Genomic DNA, 15,023 nt, shown 5'->3' with positions numbered 1-15,023 from the left:
CCAGCAGCAGTCAGCACCAATGGATCCCTTTCCCAGCAGCAGTCAGCACCAGTGGATCCCTATCCCAGCAGCAGTCAGCACCAGTGGACCTCTATCCCAGCAGCAGTCAGCACCAGTGGATCCCTATCCCAGCAGGAGTCAGCACCAGTGGATCCCTTTCCCAGCAGCAGTCAGCACCAGTGGATCCCTATCCCAGCAGCAGTCAGCACCAATGAACCTCTATCCCAGCAGGAGTCAGCACCAGTGGATCCCTATCCCAGCAGGAGTCAGTTGGGAATGCTGACTGCCAACATGTCAACTCATGGTGTTCACTTGCCATTTTGTACCAGGTTTCTGAAACTCACCGCAGCTCACACTAAATGAGCCCGCTGAATTGCAAAACATAGTAATGAGGCGCCCAGTGTGTAACTGAATACATCGTCTATGGCTCTGAACAACCTCCTATCTCAACGTGCAGGAGATTGAATGTGGGAAAAGAAAAAAAGAGACTTGTATTTCTATCGGGCCTTTCACAACCTCAGGATGTCCCAAAGTGCTTTACAGCCAATGAAATGAAGTGTAGTCACTGTTGTAATGTAGGGAAACACAGCAGCCATTTTGCACACAGCAAGATCCCACAAACAGCAATGTGATAATGACCAGATTATCTGTTTTAATGATGTTAGTTGAGGGATCAATATTGACCAGAACACTGGGGAGAACGCCTCTGCTCTTCTTTAAAATACTAAGGAGTGTGCTAAGGGAATGATACAGGTCAGTGTCCAACTCACTGCTGTTCCCATCTCTGACTGACACAGGGTTTTTTTTATTCGTTCACGGGATGTGGGCGTCGCTGGCGAGGCCAACATGGTGGTGTTCCCATGTACCTGCTGCCCTTGTCCTTCTAGGTGGTAGAGGTCGCGGGTTTGGGAGGTGCTGTCGAAGAAGCCTTGGCGAGTTGCTTCAGTGCATCCTGTGGATGGTACACACTGCAGCCACTGTGCGCCGGTGGTGAAGGGAGTGAATGTTTAGGGTGGTGGATGGGGTGCCAATCAAGTGGGCTGCTTTGTCCTGGATGGCGTCGAGCTTCTTGAGTGTTGTTGGAGCTGCACTCATCCAGGCAAGTGGAGAGTATTCCATCACACTCCTGACTTGTGCCTTGTAGATGGTGGAAAGGCTTTGGGGAGTCAGGAGGTGAATCACTTGCTGCAGAATACTCAGCCTCTGACCTGCTCTTGTAGCCACAGTATTTATATGGCTGGTCCAGTTAAGTTTCTGGTCAATGGTGATCCCCAGGATGTTGATATCAGGGTGCCTGAAATGTTACGAGTTCCATTTCTCAGCACTACTGAACTCAATGTTGATGAGCACAAAACTAATAAAAAAAGGAGAAAGGAACGGGGACCTGATTCGAGTTTTCTAAATAATGAAGGGCGGCTGTCGAGAGGTATTTTGAGCAAAACCAGAACGGGATAACGGGAAGGGAATTCACTGAAGAGCAGAATTCCAGAGTCAATGGGTTATCGAGCAAACTGTCCCCAGGGAGCTGGATGTATTCCTGGGGGTGAAGGGCGAAGGGGGAAGGAAAAGATGAGAAGTGCTCGGATTAGATGCAGAAAGAGGAGATGGGTGAGGAGTGGGATGGGCGAGGAGTGGGATGGGCGAGGAGTGGGATGGGCGAGGAGTGGGATGGGCGAGGAGTGGGATGGGCGAGGAGTGGGATGGGCGAGGAGTGGGATGGGCGAGGAGTGAGATGGGTGAGGAGTGGGATGGGTGAAGAGTGGGATGGGTGAGGAGTGAGATGGGTGAGGAGTGAGATGGGTGAGGCGTGAGATGGGTGAGGAGTGAGATGGGTGAGGAGTGGGATGGGTGAGGAGTGGGATGATGAGGAGTGAGATGGGTGAGGAGTGAGATGGGTGAGGAGTGAGATGGGTGAGTAGTGAGATGGGTGAGGAGTGAGATGATGAGGAGTGAGATGGGTGAGGAGTGAGATGATGAGGAGTGAGATGGGTGAGGAGTGGGATGGGTGAAGAGTGGGATGGGTGAGGAGTGAGATGATGAGGAGTGAGATGGGTGAGGAGTGAGATGGGTGAGGAGTGGGATGATGAGGAGTGAGATGGGTGAGGAGTGAGATGATGAGGAGTGAGATGGGTGAGGAGTGGGATGGGTGAGGAGTGGGATGGGTGAGGAGTGAGATGGGCGAGGAGTGAGATGATGAAGAGTGGGATGGGTGAGGAGTGGGATGGGTGAGGAGTGGGATGGGTGAGGAGTGGGATGATGAAGAGTGAGATGATGAGGAGTGAGATGATGAGGAGTGAGATGGGTGAGGAGTGGGATGGGCGAGGAGTGGGATGATGAAGAGTGAGATGATGAGGAGTGAGATGGGTGAGGAGTGGGATGGGCGAGGAGTGGGATGGGTGAGGAGTGGGATGGGTGAGGAGTGGGATGATGAAGAGTGAGATGATGAGGAGTGAGATGGGTGAGGCGTGGGATGGGTGAGGAGTGGGATGGGTGAGGAGTGGGATGGGTGAGGAGTGGGATGGGTGAGGAGTGAGATGGGCGAGGAGTGAGATGATGAAGAGTGGGATGGGTGAGGAGTGGGATGGGTGAGGAGTGGGATGGGTGAGGAGTGGGATGATGAAGAGTGAGATGATGAGGAGTGAGATGATGAGGAGTGAGATGGGTGAGGAGTGGGATGGGCGAGGAGTGGGATGATGAAGAGTGAGATGATGAGGAGTGAGATGGGTGAGGAGTGGGATGGGCGAGGAGTGGGATGGGTGAGGAGTGGGATGGGTGAGGAGTGGGATGATGAAGAGTGAGATGATGAGGAGTGAGATGGGTGAGGCGTGGGATGGGTGAGGAGTGGGATGGGTGAGGAGTGGGATGGGTGAGGAGTGGGATGGGTGAGGAGTGGGATGGGTGAGGAGTGGGATGGGTGAGGAGTGGGATGGGTGAGGAGTGAGATGGGCGAGGAGTGGGATGGGTGAGGAGTGAGATGGGCGAGGAGTGAGATGATGAAGAGTGGGATGGGTGAGGAGTGAGATGGGCGAGGAGTGAGATGATGAAGAGTGGGATGGGTGAGGAGTGGGATGGGTGAGGAGTGGGATGGGTGAGGAGTGGGATGATGAAGAGTGAGATGATGAGGAGTGAGATGATGAGGAGTGAGATGATGAGGAGTGAGATGGGTGAGGCGTGGGATGGGTGAGGAGTGGGATGGGTGAGGAGTGGGATGGGTGAGGAGTGGGATGGGTGAGGAGTGGGATGGGTGAGGAGTGGGATGGGTGAGGAGTGAGATGGGCGAGGAGTGGGATGGGTGAGGAGTGAGATGGGCGAGGAGTGAGATGATGAAGAGTGGGATGGGTGAGGAGTGGGATGGGTGAGGAGTGGGATGGGTGAGGAGTGGGATGAGTGAGGAGTGAGATGGGTGAGGAGTGAGATGGGTGAGGAGTGGGATGGGTGAGGAGTGGGATGGGTGAGGAGTGGGATGAGTGAGTTGATTGGCCTATTCGTGTTCCTACCGCAGTGACCATGATGTAAATTTTAACTTCGATCGAGGAAGGGAGCGGGGGGAAGCTGTCCGGGTGAGAAAACCTGACAGTAAGTGGGTGGGTCGCGATCAGGCCAATCAATTTCACTTCTGGGTTTCGTGCCTGATTGACAGGCTGGCTGGCTGTCGGGCAGGAAGGCCCGAGGATCGGAGGGAGGGAGGGATCATGGGCCAGGAGAAGATCAGGGGGCCAGGGAGGAACATCGGTTGGGGGGTGGGGGGGGCGGTCCGGGAAGAAGATTGGGAAGAAGATTGGGGGGGTCGGGAAGAAGATTGGAGGGTCGGGAAGGAAGGTTGGGGGCTGGGGAAGAAGATCCGGGGGGCAGGGGAAGAAGATCGGGGGTCCGGGAAGAAGATTGAGGGGTCGGGGAGGAATATCGGGGTCCGGGGAGGAAGATTGAGGGGCTGGGGAGGCAGGTCGGGTGGGCCGGGGAGGAAGATTGAGGGTCGGGAAGAAGAACAGGGTCGGGGGGGGGAGCCGGGAAGAAGATTGGACATCGTTGAAAGTCGGGAAAAGAGTCGGAGGTAGGTGGGGGTCCACGATAGAGGTGGTGGAGAGGGGAGCGGCCGATCGTGGGGGTCCTGTCGGCCAGGTGAGCTTGTTGGGCCTGGATTAAGCACTTCTGCTCCTCCGGGCCTACAGACAGCCCTCACTCACCTCATGGATCCGACCCTTCCCGTCTGCTTTCACCTGACATGAATCGGAAGTCCCGAGCAGGTAAAGTTAAATTCATTTTAATTGTCCAAATCACAAAGTAATAAGTACCTAAAGTAGCTCAATGAGGTACATTGCCCTTGTAAATATCGGCCCGCTGGCTTTAAGTTGGGGGGAGGTGGGAATTCCTGGTGTCTGCTCTCCACACGCAGACAAACCTGCCCTCTGAAATGGCCGAGCAAGACACTCAGTGTGAAATCTCGCTAAAAAAGTCACAATAAGAATAAAAGCGGACGGACCACCCGGCATCGGACCACCAGGCACCGGACACGACAAAGGCAAACCAAGCCCAGTCGACCCTGCAAAGTCCTCCTCACTAACATCTGGGGACTTGTGCCAAAATTGGGAGAGCTGTCCCACAGACTAGTCAAGCAACAGCCTGACATAGCCATACTCACAGAATCATAACTTTCAGCAAACGTCACAAAATCTTCCATCACCAACCCTGGGTATGTCCTGGGTATGTCCTGTCCCACCAGCAGGACAGACCCACCAGAGGTGGCGGTACAGTGATATACAGTCAGGAGGGAGTGGTCCTGGGAGTCCTCAACATTGACTCTGGACCCCATGAAATCTCATGGCATCAGGTCAAACATGGGCAAGGAAACCTCCTGCTGATTACCACCTACCGTCCTCCCTCAGCTGATGAATCAGTCCTCCTCCATGTTGAACACCACTTGGAGGAAGCACTGAGGGTAGCAAGGGCACAAAATGTACTCTGGGTGGGGGACTTCATTGTCCATCACCAAGAGTGGCTCGGTAGCACCACTACTGACCGACCTGGCCGAGTCCTAAAGGACATAGCTGCTAGACTGGGCCTGCGGCAGGTGGTGAGCGAACCAACACGAGCGAAAAACTTACTTGACCTCGTCCTCACCAATCTACCTGTCGCAAATGAGCACTGAGGACACCATCCAATGTGCTGTGTGGCACTACCACCGTGCTAAATGGGATAGATTCAGAACAGATATAGGAGCTCAAAACTGGGCATCCATGAGGCGCTGTGGGCCATCAGCAGCAGCAGAATTATATTCCAGCACAATCTGTAACCTCATGGCCTGGCATATTCCTCACTCTACCATGACCAACAAGCCAGGGGATCAACCCTGGTTCAATGAGGAGTGTAGAAGAGCATGCCAGGAGCAGCACCAGGCATACCTAAAAATGAGGTGCCAACCTGGTGAAGCTACAACTCAGGACTACATGCATGCTAAACAGCGGAAGCAACATGCTATACAGAGCTAAGCGATTCCACAACCAACGGATCAGATCAAAGCTCTGCAGTCCTGCCACATCCAGTCGTGAATGGTGGTGGACAATTAAACAACTAACGGGAGGAGCAGGCTCTGTAAACACCCCCATCCTCAACGATGGCGGAGTCCAGCACGTGAGTGCAAAAGACAAGGCTGAAGCGTTTGCAACCATCTTCAGCCAGAAGTGCCAAGTGGATAAGAACATAAGAACATAAGAAATAGGAGCAGGAGTAGGCCAATCGGCCCCTCGAGCCTGCTCCGCCATTCAATAAGATCATGGCTGATCTGATCCTAATTTTCTTGCACTAGGACCCCCAGATCCCTTTGTACTGCAGTACTTTCCAGTTTCTCACCATTAAGATAATAACTTTCTCTCTGATTTTTCCTGCCAAAGTGCATAACCTCACATTTTCCAATATTGTATTGCATCTGCCAAATCTCCGCCCACTCACCCAGCCTGTCTAAATCCCCCTGTAGGTTTTTTATGTCCTCCTCACTCTCCACTTTCCCTCCCATCTTTGTATCATCTGCAAACTTTGATACGTTACACTCGGTCCCCTCCTCCAAATCGTTAATATAGATTGTAAAGAGTTGGGGACCCAGCACCGACCCCTGCGGAACACCACTGGCCACTGGTTGCCAGTCCGAGAATGAACCATTTATCCCAACTCTCTGCTTCCTGTTAGATAACCAATCCTCCACCCATGCCAGAATATTACCCCCAATCCAGTGATTCTTTATCTTGAGCAATAATCTTTTATGTGGCTCCTTGTCGAATGCCTTCTGGAAATCTAAAAACACTATGTCCACTGGTTCCCCTTTATCCACCCTGTACGTTATGTCCTCAAAGAACTCAAGCAAATTTGTCAGACATGACTTCCCCTTCGTAAAGCCATGCTGACTTTGTCCTATTAAATTATGTTTATCCAAATGTTCTGCTACTATCTCCATAATAATAGACTCCAAAATGTTTGGATGATCCATCTCGGCCTCCTCCCGATATCCCCACCATCACAGAAGCCAGTCTTCAGACAATTCGATTCACTCTACGTGATATCAAGAAACGGCTGAGTGCACTGGAGACAGCAAAGGCTATGGGCCCCGACAACATCCCGGCTGTAGTGCTGAAGACTTGTGCTCCAGAATTAGCTGCGCCTCTAGCCAAGCTGTTTCAGTGCAGCTGCAACACTGGCATCTACCCGACAATGTGGAAAATTGCCCAGGTATGTCCTGTCCACAAAAAGCAGGACAAATCCAATCCGGCCAATTACCGCCCCATCAGTCTACTCTCAATCATCAGCAAAGTGATGGAAGGTGTTGTCGACAGTGCTATCAAGCGTCACTTACTCACCAATAACCTGCTTACTGATGCTCAGTTTGGGTTCCGCCAGGACCACTCGGCTCCAGACCTCATTACAGCCTTGGTCCAAACATGGACCAAAGAGCTGAATTCCAGAGGTGAGGTGAGAGTGACTGCCCTTGACATCAAGGCAGCATTTGACCGAATGTGGCACCAAGGAGCCCTAATAAAACTGAAATCAATGGGAATCAGGGGGAAAACTCTCCAGTGGCTGGAGTCATACCTAGCACAAAGGAAGATGGTAGTTGTTGTTGGAGGCCAATCATCTCAGCCCCAGGACATTGCTGCAGGAGTTCCTCAGGGCAGTGTCCTAGGCCCAACCATCTTCAGCTGCTTCATCAATGACCTTCCCTCCATCATAAGGTCAGAAATGGGGATGTTCGCTGATGATTGCACAGTGTTCAGTTCCATTCGCAACCCCTCAAATAATGAAGCAGTCCGAGCCCGCATGCAGCAAGACCTGGACAACATCCAGGCTTGGGCTCATAAGTGGCAAGTAATATTCGCGCCAGATAAGTGCCAGGCAATGACCATCTCCAACAAGAGAGAGTCTAACCACCTCCCCTTGACGTTCAATGGCATTACCATCGCCAAATCCCCCATCCTTAAACATCCTGGGGGTCACCATTGACCAGAAACTTAACTGGACCAGCCATATAAATACTGTGGCTACAAGAGCAGGTCAGAGGCTGGGTATTCTGCGGCGAGTGACTCACCTCCTGACTCCCCAAAGTCTTTCCACCATCTACAAGGCACAAGTCAGGAGTGCGATGGAATACTCTCCACTTGCTTGGATGAATGCAGCTCCAACAACACTCAAGAAGCTCGACACCATCCAGGACAAAGCAGCCCGCTTGATTGGCACCCCATCCACCACCCTAAACATTCACTCCCTTCACCACCGGCGCACAGTGGCTGCAGTGTGTACCATCCACAGGATGCACTGCAGCAACTCGCCAAGGCTTCTTTGTCAGCACCTCCCAAACCCGCGACCTCTACCACCTAGAAGGACAAGAGCAGCAGGTACATGGGAACAACACCACCTGCACGTTTCCCTCCAAATCACACACCATCCCGACTTGGAAATATATCGCCGTTCCTTCATCGTCGCTGGGTCAAAATCCTGGAACTCCCTTCCTAACAGCACTGTGGGAGAACCGTCACCACACGGACTGCAGCGGTTCAAGAAGGCGGCTCACCACCACCTTCTCAAGGGTAATTAGGGATGGGCAATAAATGCCGGCCTCGCCAGCGATGCCCACATCCCATGAACGAATAAAAAAAAACCCAGAAGTGGGCGCGTTGGAGCCGAAAAATATCCCCCCACGTCTCTGGTTCTGATCTAGTTTTAAAATAATAAAAAATTGGACAGAGAACATTAGTTTCTCAGCTGTCGTTCTTTTAACACACTTCCACATGTTCCAGCAGCTATTCTGAATTCACAGCAATAAAAAAAAGAAAGAACTTGCATTTTTACAGCACCTTTCACCACCTCAGGACATCCCAAAGTGCTTTACAGCCAATGAAGTACTTTTGGAGTGTAGTCACTGAAGTAATGTCGGAAACGCAACAGCCAATTTGTGAACAGCAAGATCCCACAGTCATGAGATAATGACCAGATTTTAGTGATGTTGGTTGAGGGATAAATATTGACCAGGACACCGGGGAGAACTCCCCTGCTCTTCTTCGAATAGTGCCATGGGATCTTTTACTTCTACCTGAGAGGGTAGACGGGGCCTCGGTTTAATGTCTCCGACAGTGTGGCACTCCCTCTGTACTGCACTGGAGCTTCAGCCTGGATTATGTGCTCCAGTCTCTGGAGTGGGATACCTCACCCCCCCATCCGGCTTTGTGCTGGACAAAAGCCACCCAGCCTCCAAAGCTTTCCTGTTCCTCAGATGTTTAGGTACTGGTGTGACCAACGGTGTACGTACTGTGTATCTGCCAGTGACGCTCTGGCGCTCCCCCATACAGCCACGACCACAGCTGGCACTCCTAGAGAAAAATCCAGAAACAGACACTCCTGAGATCTCAGACCCAAACAGGCTTCATCCTTTCTCACCGAGCAAATACAGCAGCTAACTGATTCACACACTTTATACACGCTGAACCTAGTCAACGCAATTAGAAATATATAGAAATACATAGAGGTTACAACACAGAAACCACACCAGTCCATATCGATGTTTACCCTCCGTGTGAGCAAAGAGTTCGAATCACATTCACCCCCCTCTTCCCCGATCCCTTCATCCCCTTTTCCTTTGTCCATCTCTCCAATCTCATCCTGAATATTGACCTAGTTTCTGCCTCAACCACTAACTCCGGAAGTGAATTCCACCGCCTCACAACTCTCTGTGTGAAGAAGTTTCTCCTGCTCTCTGTTCTAAATCACTCACATTTAATCTTGTATCTCCAGCCCCTCCTTCCTGACCCCTCAACTACTGGAAACAGTCTGCCTCTATCTACACTGTCCCGTCCTTTTAGAACTTTAAACATCTATCATATCACCCAGTAATCTGCGTTGATTTAATGAAAAAGATCCAATTTTTTTCAAGTCTTTCCTTGTATTTGTATTTCCTCAAACCAGGCAGTGTCCCAGTGTTCTACCCTCTCTAAAGCCTCAATATCCTTCCTATAATGTGGAGCCCAATACTGCAGGCAGTCCTCTAACTGAGGTTTTATTAATGATTTATATCAGCTCATCATTACTGCTTGGGTTTTATAATCTAAACCTCGTGATAAAACCTAGAATTCCATTAGCTTTTTTCGCAGCCTTCTCACCCTGGGTTGCTGCCTGTAGTGTCCTCTGAACCTGTTCCCCCAAATCCCTCTGCTCTTCCCCAGCACCGAGCCCACTCCCATTCACAGTATAATTACTGCTGTCAATGTTATCACCTCACATTTACTGATATTGAATTCCATCTGTCTCTTTTAAGCCTATTCCTCGATCGTATTACTATCCCTTTGCAGTTTCCATTGGTCTGCTATTTTAGTAATATCTGCAAATTTCAACATTATTCCCTCTAGCCCTAGATCCAAATCGTTGATGTTCAGTGAACAGAAGTGGCCCCGGAACTGAACCCTGTGGGACACTGCTACCTACTTCCAACCACTGAAGAACTGCCCTTAACTCTTACTCTGTGGTTCCCAAAGCTCTCCACCACTGGGGTTTTCCTCGCCTCATGCCTGGGTCTGTTGTAGACTAATTAATAGAGATTGATTGCTACGATTAGTCAACAGCTCCGTTATCGTTGTGTCATGAGACTACCAGGATGGTAGAAGGCGAACTAAATGGACCGTGGTCTTTTTTTAATCGAGCAATTCCTGGGTTGGAGCTGGGAATGGACAATGGGACTGGAACTGGGCTGGAGCTGTAGATATCTGTTGATATCTTAACTCTCGCCCAACACTAAAACTATAACCACAAGTAGCATAAGCTCATCTAAGCCACAATAGCGAGGTCTCTGTGATCTTACCTTCCCGTCTCTGTGCATTACCTTCACATCAAATCTATGTGTTAAAGCTCCGCTTGTAACACGGAGACTAATGGGTTTCAGTATCACCCTGTGGAAATCCTCCTGAGATACTGAAGTGATCACTATGTTGTTTATTCCCCTCCCCCCATCTCCTGCCCCATTAATCCGGGTCATTTCTTTCCCTCCAGTCTGCTTGGTGGTCATCCAGGTGTTTATCAGGCCTTGACCAAGGTCACTCTTGAGGTAGCCACCAAACACAATGGTTGACGTTCCCTCCAATACATGATTTCCCTTCATCTCTCTTTGGGGAAGTCTCTCACACTCCGGAATGATCCGGTCAAGGAATTCCATTGGAGTAGCCGGATCCTATGACTTGGGGTGCAGCACATCCGTGGACTGTGCCAGTGGGTGATGGTCTGAGACACTGTAACTGTTTGATCATTTATGTAGATGAGAGATGAAGACACCAATCAGAGGTATAGACACAGGCACACAAAACCAGTCAACGAGTACACAGAATAGGATCTGGAGCATTCTTACCCCAGCCGATCAGAGTTAGTGCCCAGAGATAGTTCTTGTCTGATAGGAAAGCCATGAAGATCAGACTGTGCAGGTAAAGGCCCTCCACCAGGATCCAGTAGTGATTAGTGGCAAGAAAGTATAGGAAAATCGTCACTGCCACCTTACAACCAGCCTGTAAATGTACAGTGCAGTTACCAGACTGAAAAGGTAATGGGTACAATACTGATGTGCTCTGTGTGTGTATGTGTATGTGTGTGTGTCTGTGTGTCTGTGTGTGTCTGTGTATGTGTGTGTGTCTGTGTATGTGTGTATGTGTGTATGTGTGTGTGTCTGTGTGTGTGCGTGTGTCTGTGTATGTCTGTGTGTCTGTGTGTGTGTGTATGTGTGTGTGTCTGTGTGTCTGTGTGTGTCTATGTATGTGTGTGTGTCTGTGTGTGTCTGTGTGTGTCTGTGTGTCTGTGTATGTGTGTATGTGTGTGTGTCTGTGTGTGTGCGTGTGTCTGTGTATGTCTGTGTGTCTGTGTGTGTGTCTGTGTGTGTGCGTGTGTCTGTGTATGTGTGTGTGTCTGTGTATGTGTGTGTGTGTCTGTGTGTGTGCGTGTGTCTGTGTATGTCTGTGTGTCTGTGTGTGTGTGTATGTGTGTGTGTCTGTGTGTCTGTGTGTGTCTGTGTATGTGTGTGTGTCTGTGTATGTGTGTATGTGTGTGTGTCTGTGTGTGTGCGTGTGTCTGTGTATGTCTGTGTGTGCTTGTGTCATTGGCCTATAAATTCAGCAGCACAGCACTCATTTATCGGGCACTAGCCGGCCTACTGAGCCCCCAATATGGCGGGCAGGAAGCGCGCGGACATTTCCGATTGGAGATGTGCCACTGGGAAAGATCAAAAATATTATCATCTAGTGCTCAAGCCTGAAACAGGCGCTAGTAACTTTGTATATGCAAATAAGGGGCCTAATGCCTGTTTGAGGCCCCCACTACAAGATTGCTTTGGCCTGAAGCAGCCCCACTCAAAAATAATCAGAACTTGGGACCGCCTGTTACCAACAAGGTAAGTTTTTGAAATATTCTTACCTGAATGCAGAGCCGGGAGGATCAGGCATGCTCTGCCAGCCCACAGTCACCCACCTCCCATTTGCCTCCCTCCCCCTCCCTCTATCTGAGGGCCCCACCGCAGTCTGAGCCAGCCCATCATGCTCTGGGCCCAACCGGCGAGCTGCATCGAGACGCCTGATTGGTGCCTGCATGGTTTCATGGTAACGAGGCCTGAGGACCAATTTCAGGTGATCCTCGGGCGAGCTCTTTGGGTCCGAGCTGCAGTCAGCCGCCCGTTTCACGCCCGTAGACCGCTGGGTCGAACTGATCCGATGTGGGAGCTCCATAGATCACACAGGACAGGCATTCCAAGGGGCAGGAATTCGGAAACTCAAATAGTCAGGAGTCTGGAGCTCCTTGTTTGGAACAAACTGAAAATGGCTCATTTTTATTCATTATTCATTCTCGGGGTGTGGGCCTCACTGGCAAGGATGGTATTTATTTCCCATCTCTAGTGGCCATGAATGAAAGGCTTGATTGGCCACTTCAGAGGGCAGTTGGTTTGGGAATGGAGTCACGTATAGGCCCAGATCGGGTAAGGACGGCAGGTTTCCTTCTCTAAAGGACATTAATGAACAAGTTGGGTTTTTACGACAATCTGAAAGCTTCATGGTCACTTTTACTGAGGCCAGCTTTTTATTTCCCAGATTTCTTAAAAATGGTTCCTAATTCTCCAACTGTTACAGTGGGAGTTAAACTCACATTCCCTGGATTACTAGTCCAGAAACATGACCATCACACTGCAAAAAAGCCATTGGTGCCATTTGCTGGGAGTAGGGGTGTATTGATATGAAGGGTGAGGTTGTGGTTGCGTGCTGTCCATGGGATGGTTTGTACGTGTGAGAAGCTCGTGTCAGGGATTCAGGCCGCAGCTGCTCACAATTTTCTGACCATTAAAGTTAATGGCAGCGTGTCCAAGTTCTCAACACAAGCTTCACACAGTCGGACCTGCGTATCAGCACAGGGGGCCACAAAACAACCCCCTCACTCTCATACCTCCTCACAAAACAATCCCCTCACTCTCATACCTCCTCACAAAACAACCCCCCTCACTCCCATACCTCCTCACAAAACAACCCCCCTCACTCCCATACCTCCTCACAAAACAATCCCATCACTCCCATACCTCCTCACAAAACAATCCCCCTCACTCCCATACCTCCACACAAAACAACCCCCTCACTCCCATACCTCCTCACAAAACAATCCCCCTCACTCCCATACCTCCTCACAAAACAATCCCATCACTCCCATACCTCCTCACAAAACAATCCCCCTCACTCCCATACCTCCACACAAAACAACCCCCTCACTCCCATACCTCCTCACAAAACAATCCCCCTCACTCCCATACCTCCACACAAAACAACTCCCCTCACTCCCATACCTCCTCACAAAACAACCCCCCTCACTCCCATACCTCCACACAAAACAACCCCCTCACTCCCATACCTCCTCACAAAACAATCCCCCTCACTCCCATACCTCCACACAAAACAATCCCATCACTCCCATACCTCCTCACAAAACAACCCCCCTCACTCCCATACCTCCTCACAAAACAACCCCCTCACTCCCATACCTCCACACAAAACAATCCCCTCACTCCCATACCTCCACACAAAACAACCCCCCTCACTCCCATACCTCCACACAAAACAACCCCCCTCACTCCCATACCTCCACACAAAACAACTCCCCTCACTCCCATACCTCCACACAAAACAACTCCCCTCACTCCCATACCTCCTCACAAAACAATCCCCTCACTCCCATACCTCCTCACAAAACAATCCCCTCACTCCCATACCTCCTCACAAAACAACCCCCTCACTCCCATACCTCCGCACAAAACCACCCCCCTCACTCCCATACCTCCTCACAAAACAACCCCCTCACTCCCATACCTCCGCACAAAACCACCCCCCTCACTCCCATACCTCCTCACAAAACAATCCCCTCACTCCCATACCTCCTCACAAAACAACCCCCTCACTCCCATACCTCCGCACAAAACCACCCCCCTCACTCCCATACCTCCACACAAAACAATCCCATCACTCCCATACCTCCTCACAAAACAACCCCCCTCACTCCCATACCTCCACACAAAACAACCCCCTCACTCCCATACCTCCACACAAAACAACTCCCTCACTCTCATACCTCCACACAAAACAACCCCCCTCACTCCCATACCTCCTCACAAAACAACTCCCCTCACTCCCATACCTCCTCACAAAACAACTCCCCTCACTCCCATACCTCCACACAAAACAACCCCCCTCACTCCCATACCTCCTCACAAAACAACTCCCCTCACTCCCATACCTCCTCACAAAACAACTCCCCTCACTCCCATACCTATTCACAAAACAACTCCCCTCACTCCCATACCTCCACACAAAACAATCCCATCACTCCCATACCTCCTCACAAAACAACTCCCCTCACTCCCATACCTCCACACAAAACAATCCCCTCACTCCCATACCTCCACACAAAACAACCCCCTCACTCCCATACCTCCACACAAAACAACTCCCTCACTCTCATACCTCCTCACAAAACAACTCCCCTCACTCCCATACCTCCACACAAAACAACTCCCCTCACTCCCATACCTCCACACAAAACAACTCCCCTCACTCCCATACCTCCTCACAAAACAACTCCCTCACTCTCATACCTCCTCACAAAACAACTCCCCTCACTCCCATACCTCCTCACAAAACAACTCCCCTCACTCCCATACCTCCACACAAAACAACTCCCTCACTCTCATACCTCCTCACAAAACAACTCCCCTCACTCCCATACCTCCACACAAAACAACTCCCCTCACTCCCATACCTCCACACAAAACAACTCCCTCACTCTCATACCTCCTCACAAAACAACTCCCCTCACTCCCATACCTCCACACAAAACAATCCCCTCACTCCCATACCTCCACACAAAACAACCCCCTCACTCCCATACCTCCACACAAAACAATCCCCTCACTCCCATACCTCCACACAAAACAACCCCCTCACTCCCATACCTCCACACAAAACAACTCCCTCACTCTCATACCT

General features: G+C 50.6%; 1 protein-coding gene across 1 annotated transcript in view; it reads right to left on the bottom strand.

The window, feature by feature from the left end:
• Positions 1-15,023, bottom strand: part of LOC137300196 (parathyroid hormone/parathyroid hormone-related peptide receptor-like) — a gene marked incomplete at its 5' end in the record, with an annotated part of 69,644 nt that overhangs the window by 18,212 nt on the left and 36,409 nt on the right. The window contains 2 exons of the mRNA XM_067969277.1: positions 8,789-8,849; positions 10,871-11,024. Coding sequence (XP_067825378.1) covers positions 8,789-8,849; positions 10,871-11,024 — 215 coding nt within the window. The remainder of the gene's footprint in view (positions 1-8,788; positions 8,850-10,870; positions 11,025-15,023) is intronic.

Source organism: Heptranchias perlo, chromosome 30 (assembly GCF_035084215.1).
Source record: "Heptranchias perlo isolate sHepPer1 chromosome 30, sHepPer1.hap1, whole genome shotgun sequence".
In the NCBI taxonomy this organism is placed as follows: Eukaryota; Metazoa; Chordata; class Chondrichthyes; order Hexanchiformes; family Hexanchidae; genus Heptranchias; species Heptranchias perlo.
Note: the sequence above shows the minus strand (reverse complement) of the source record. Positions and strands in the feature narration are given on the sequence as shown.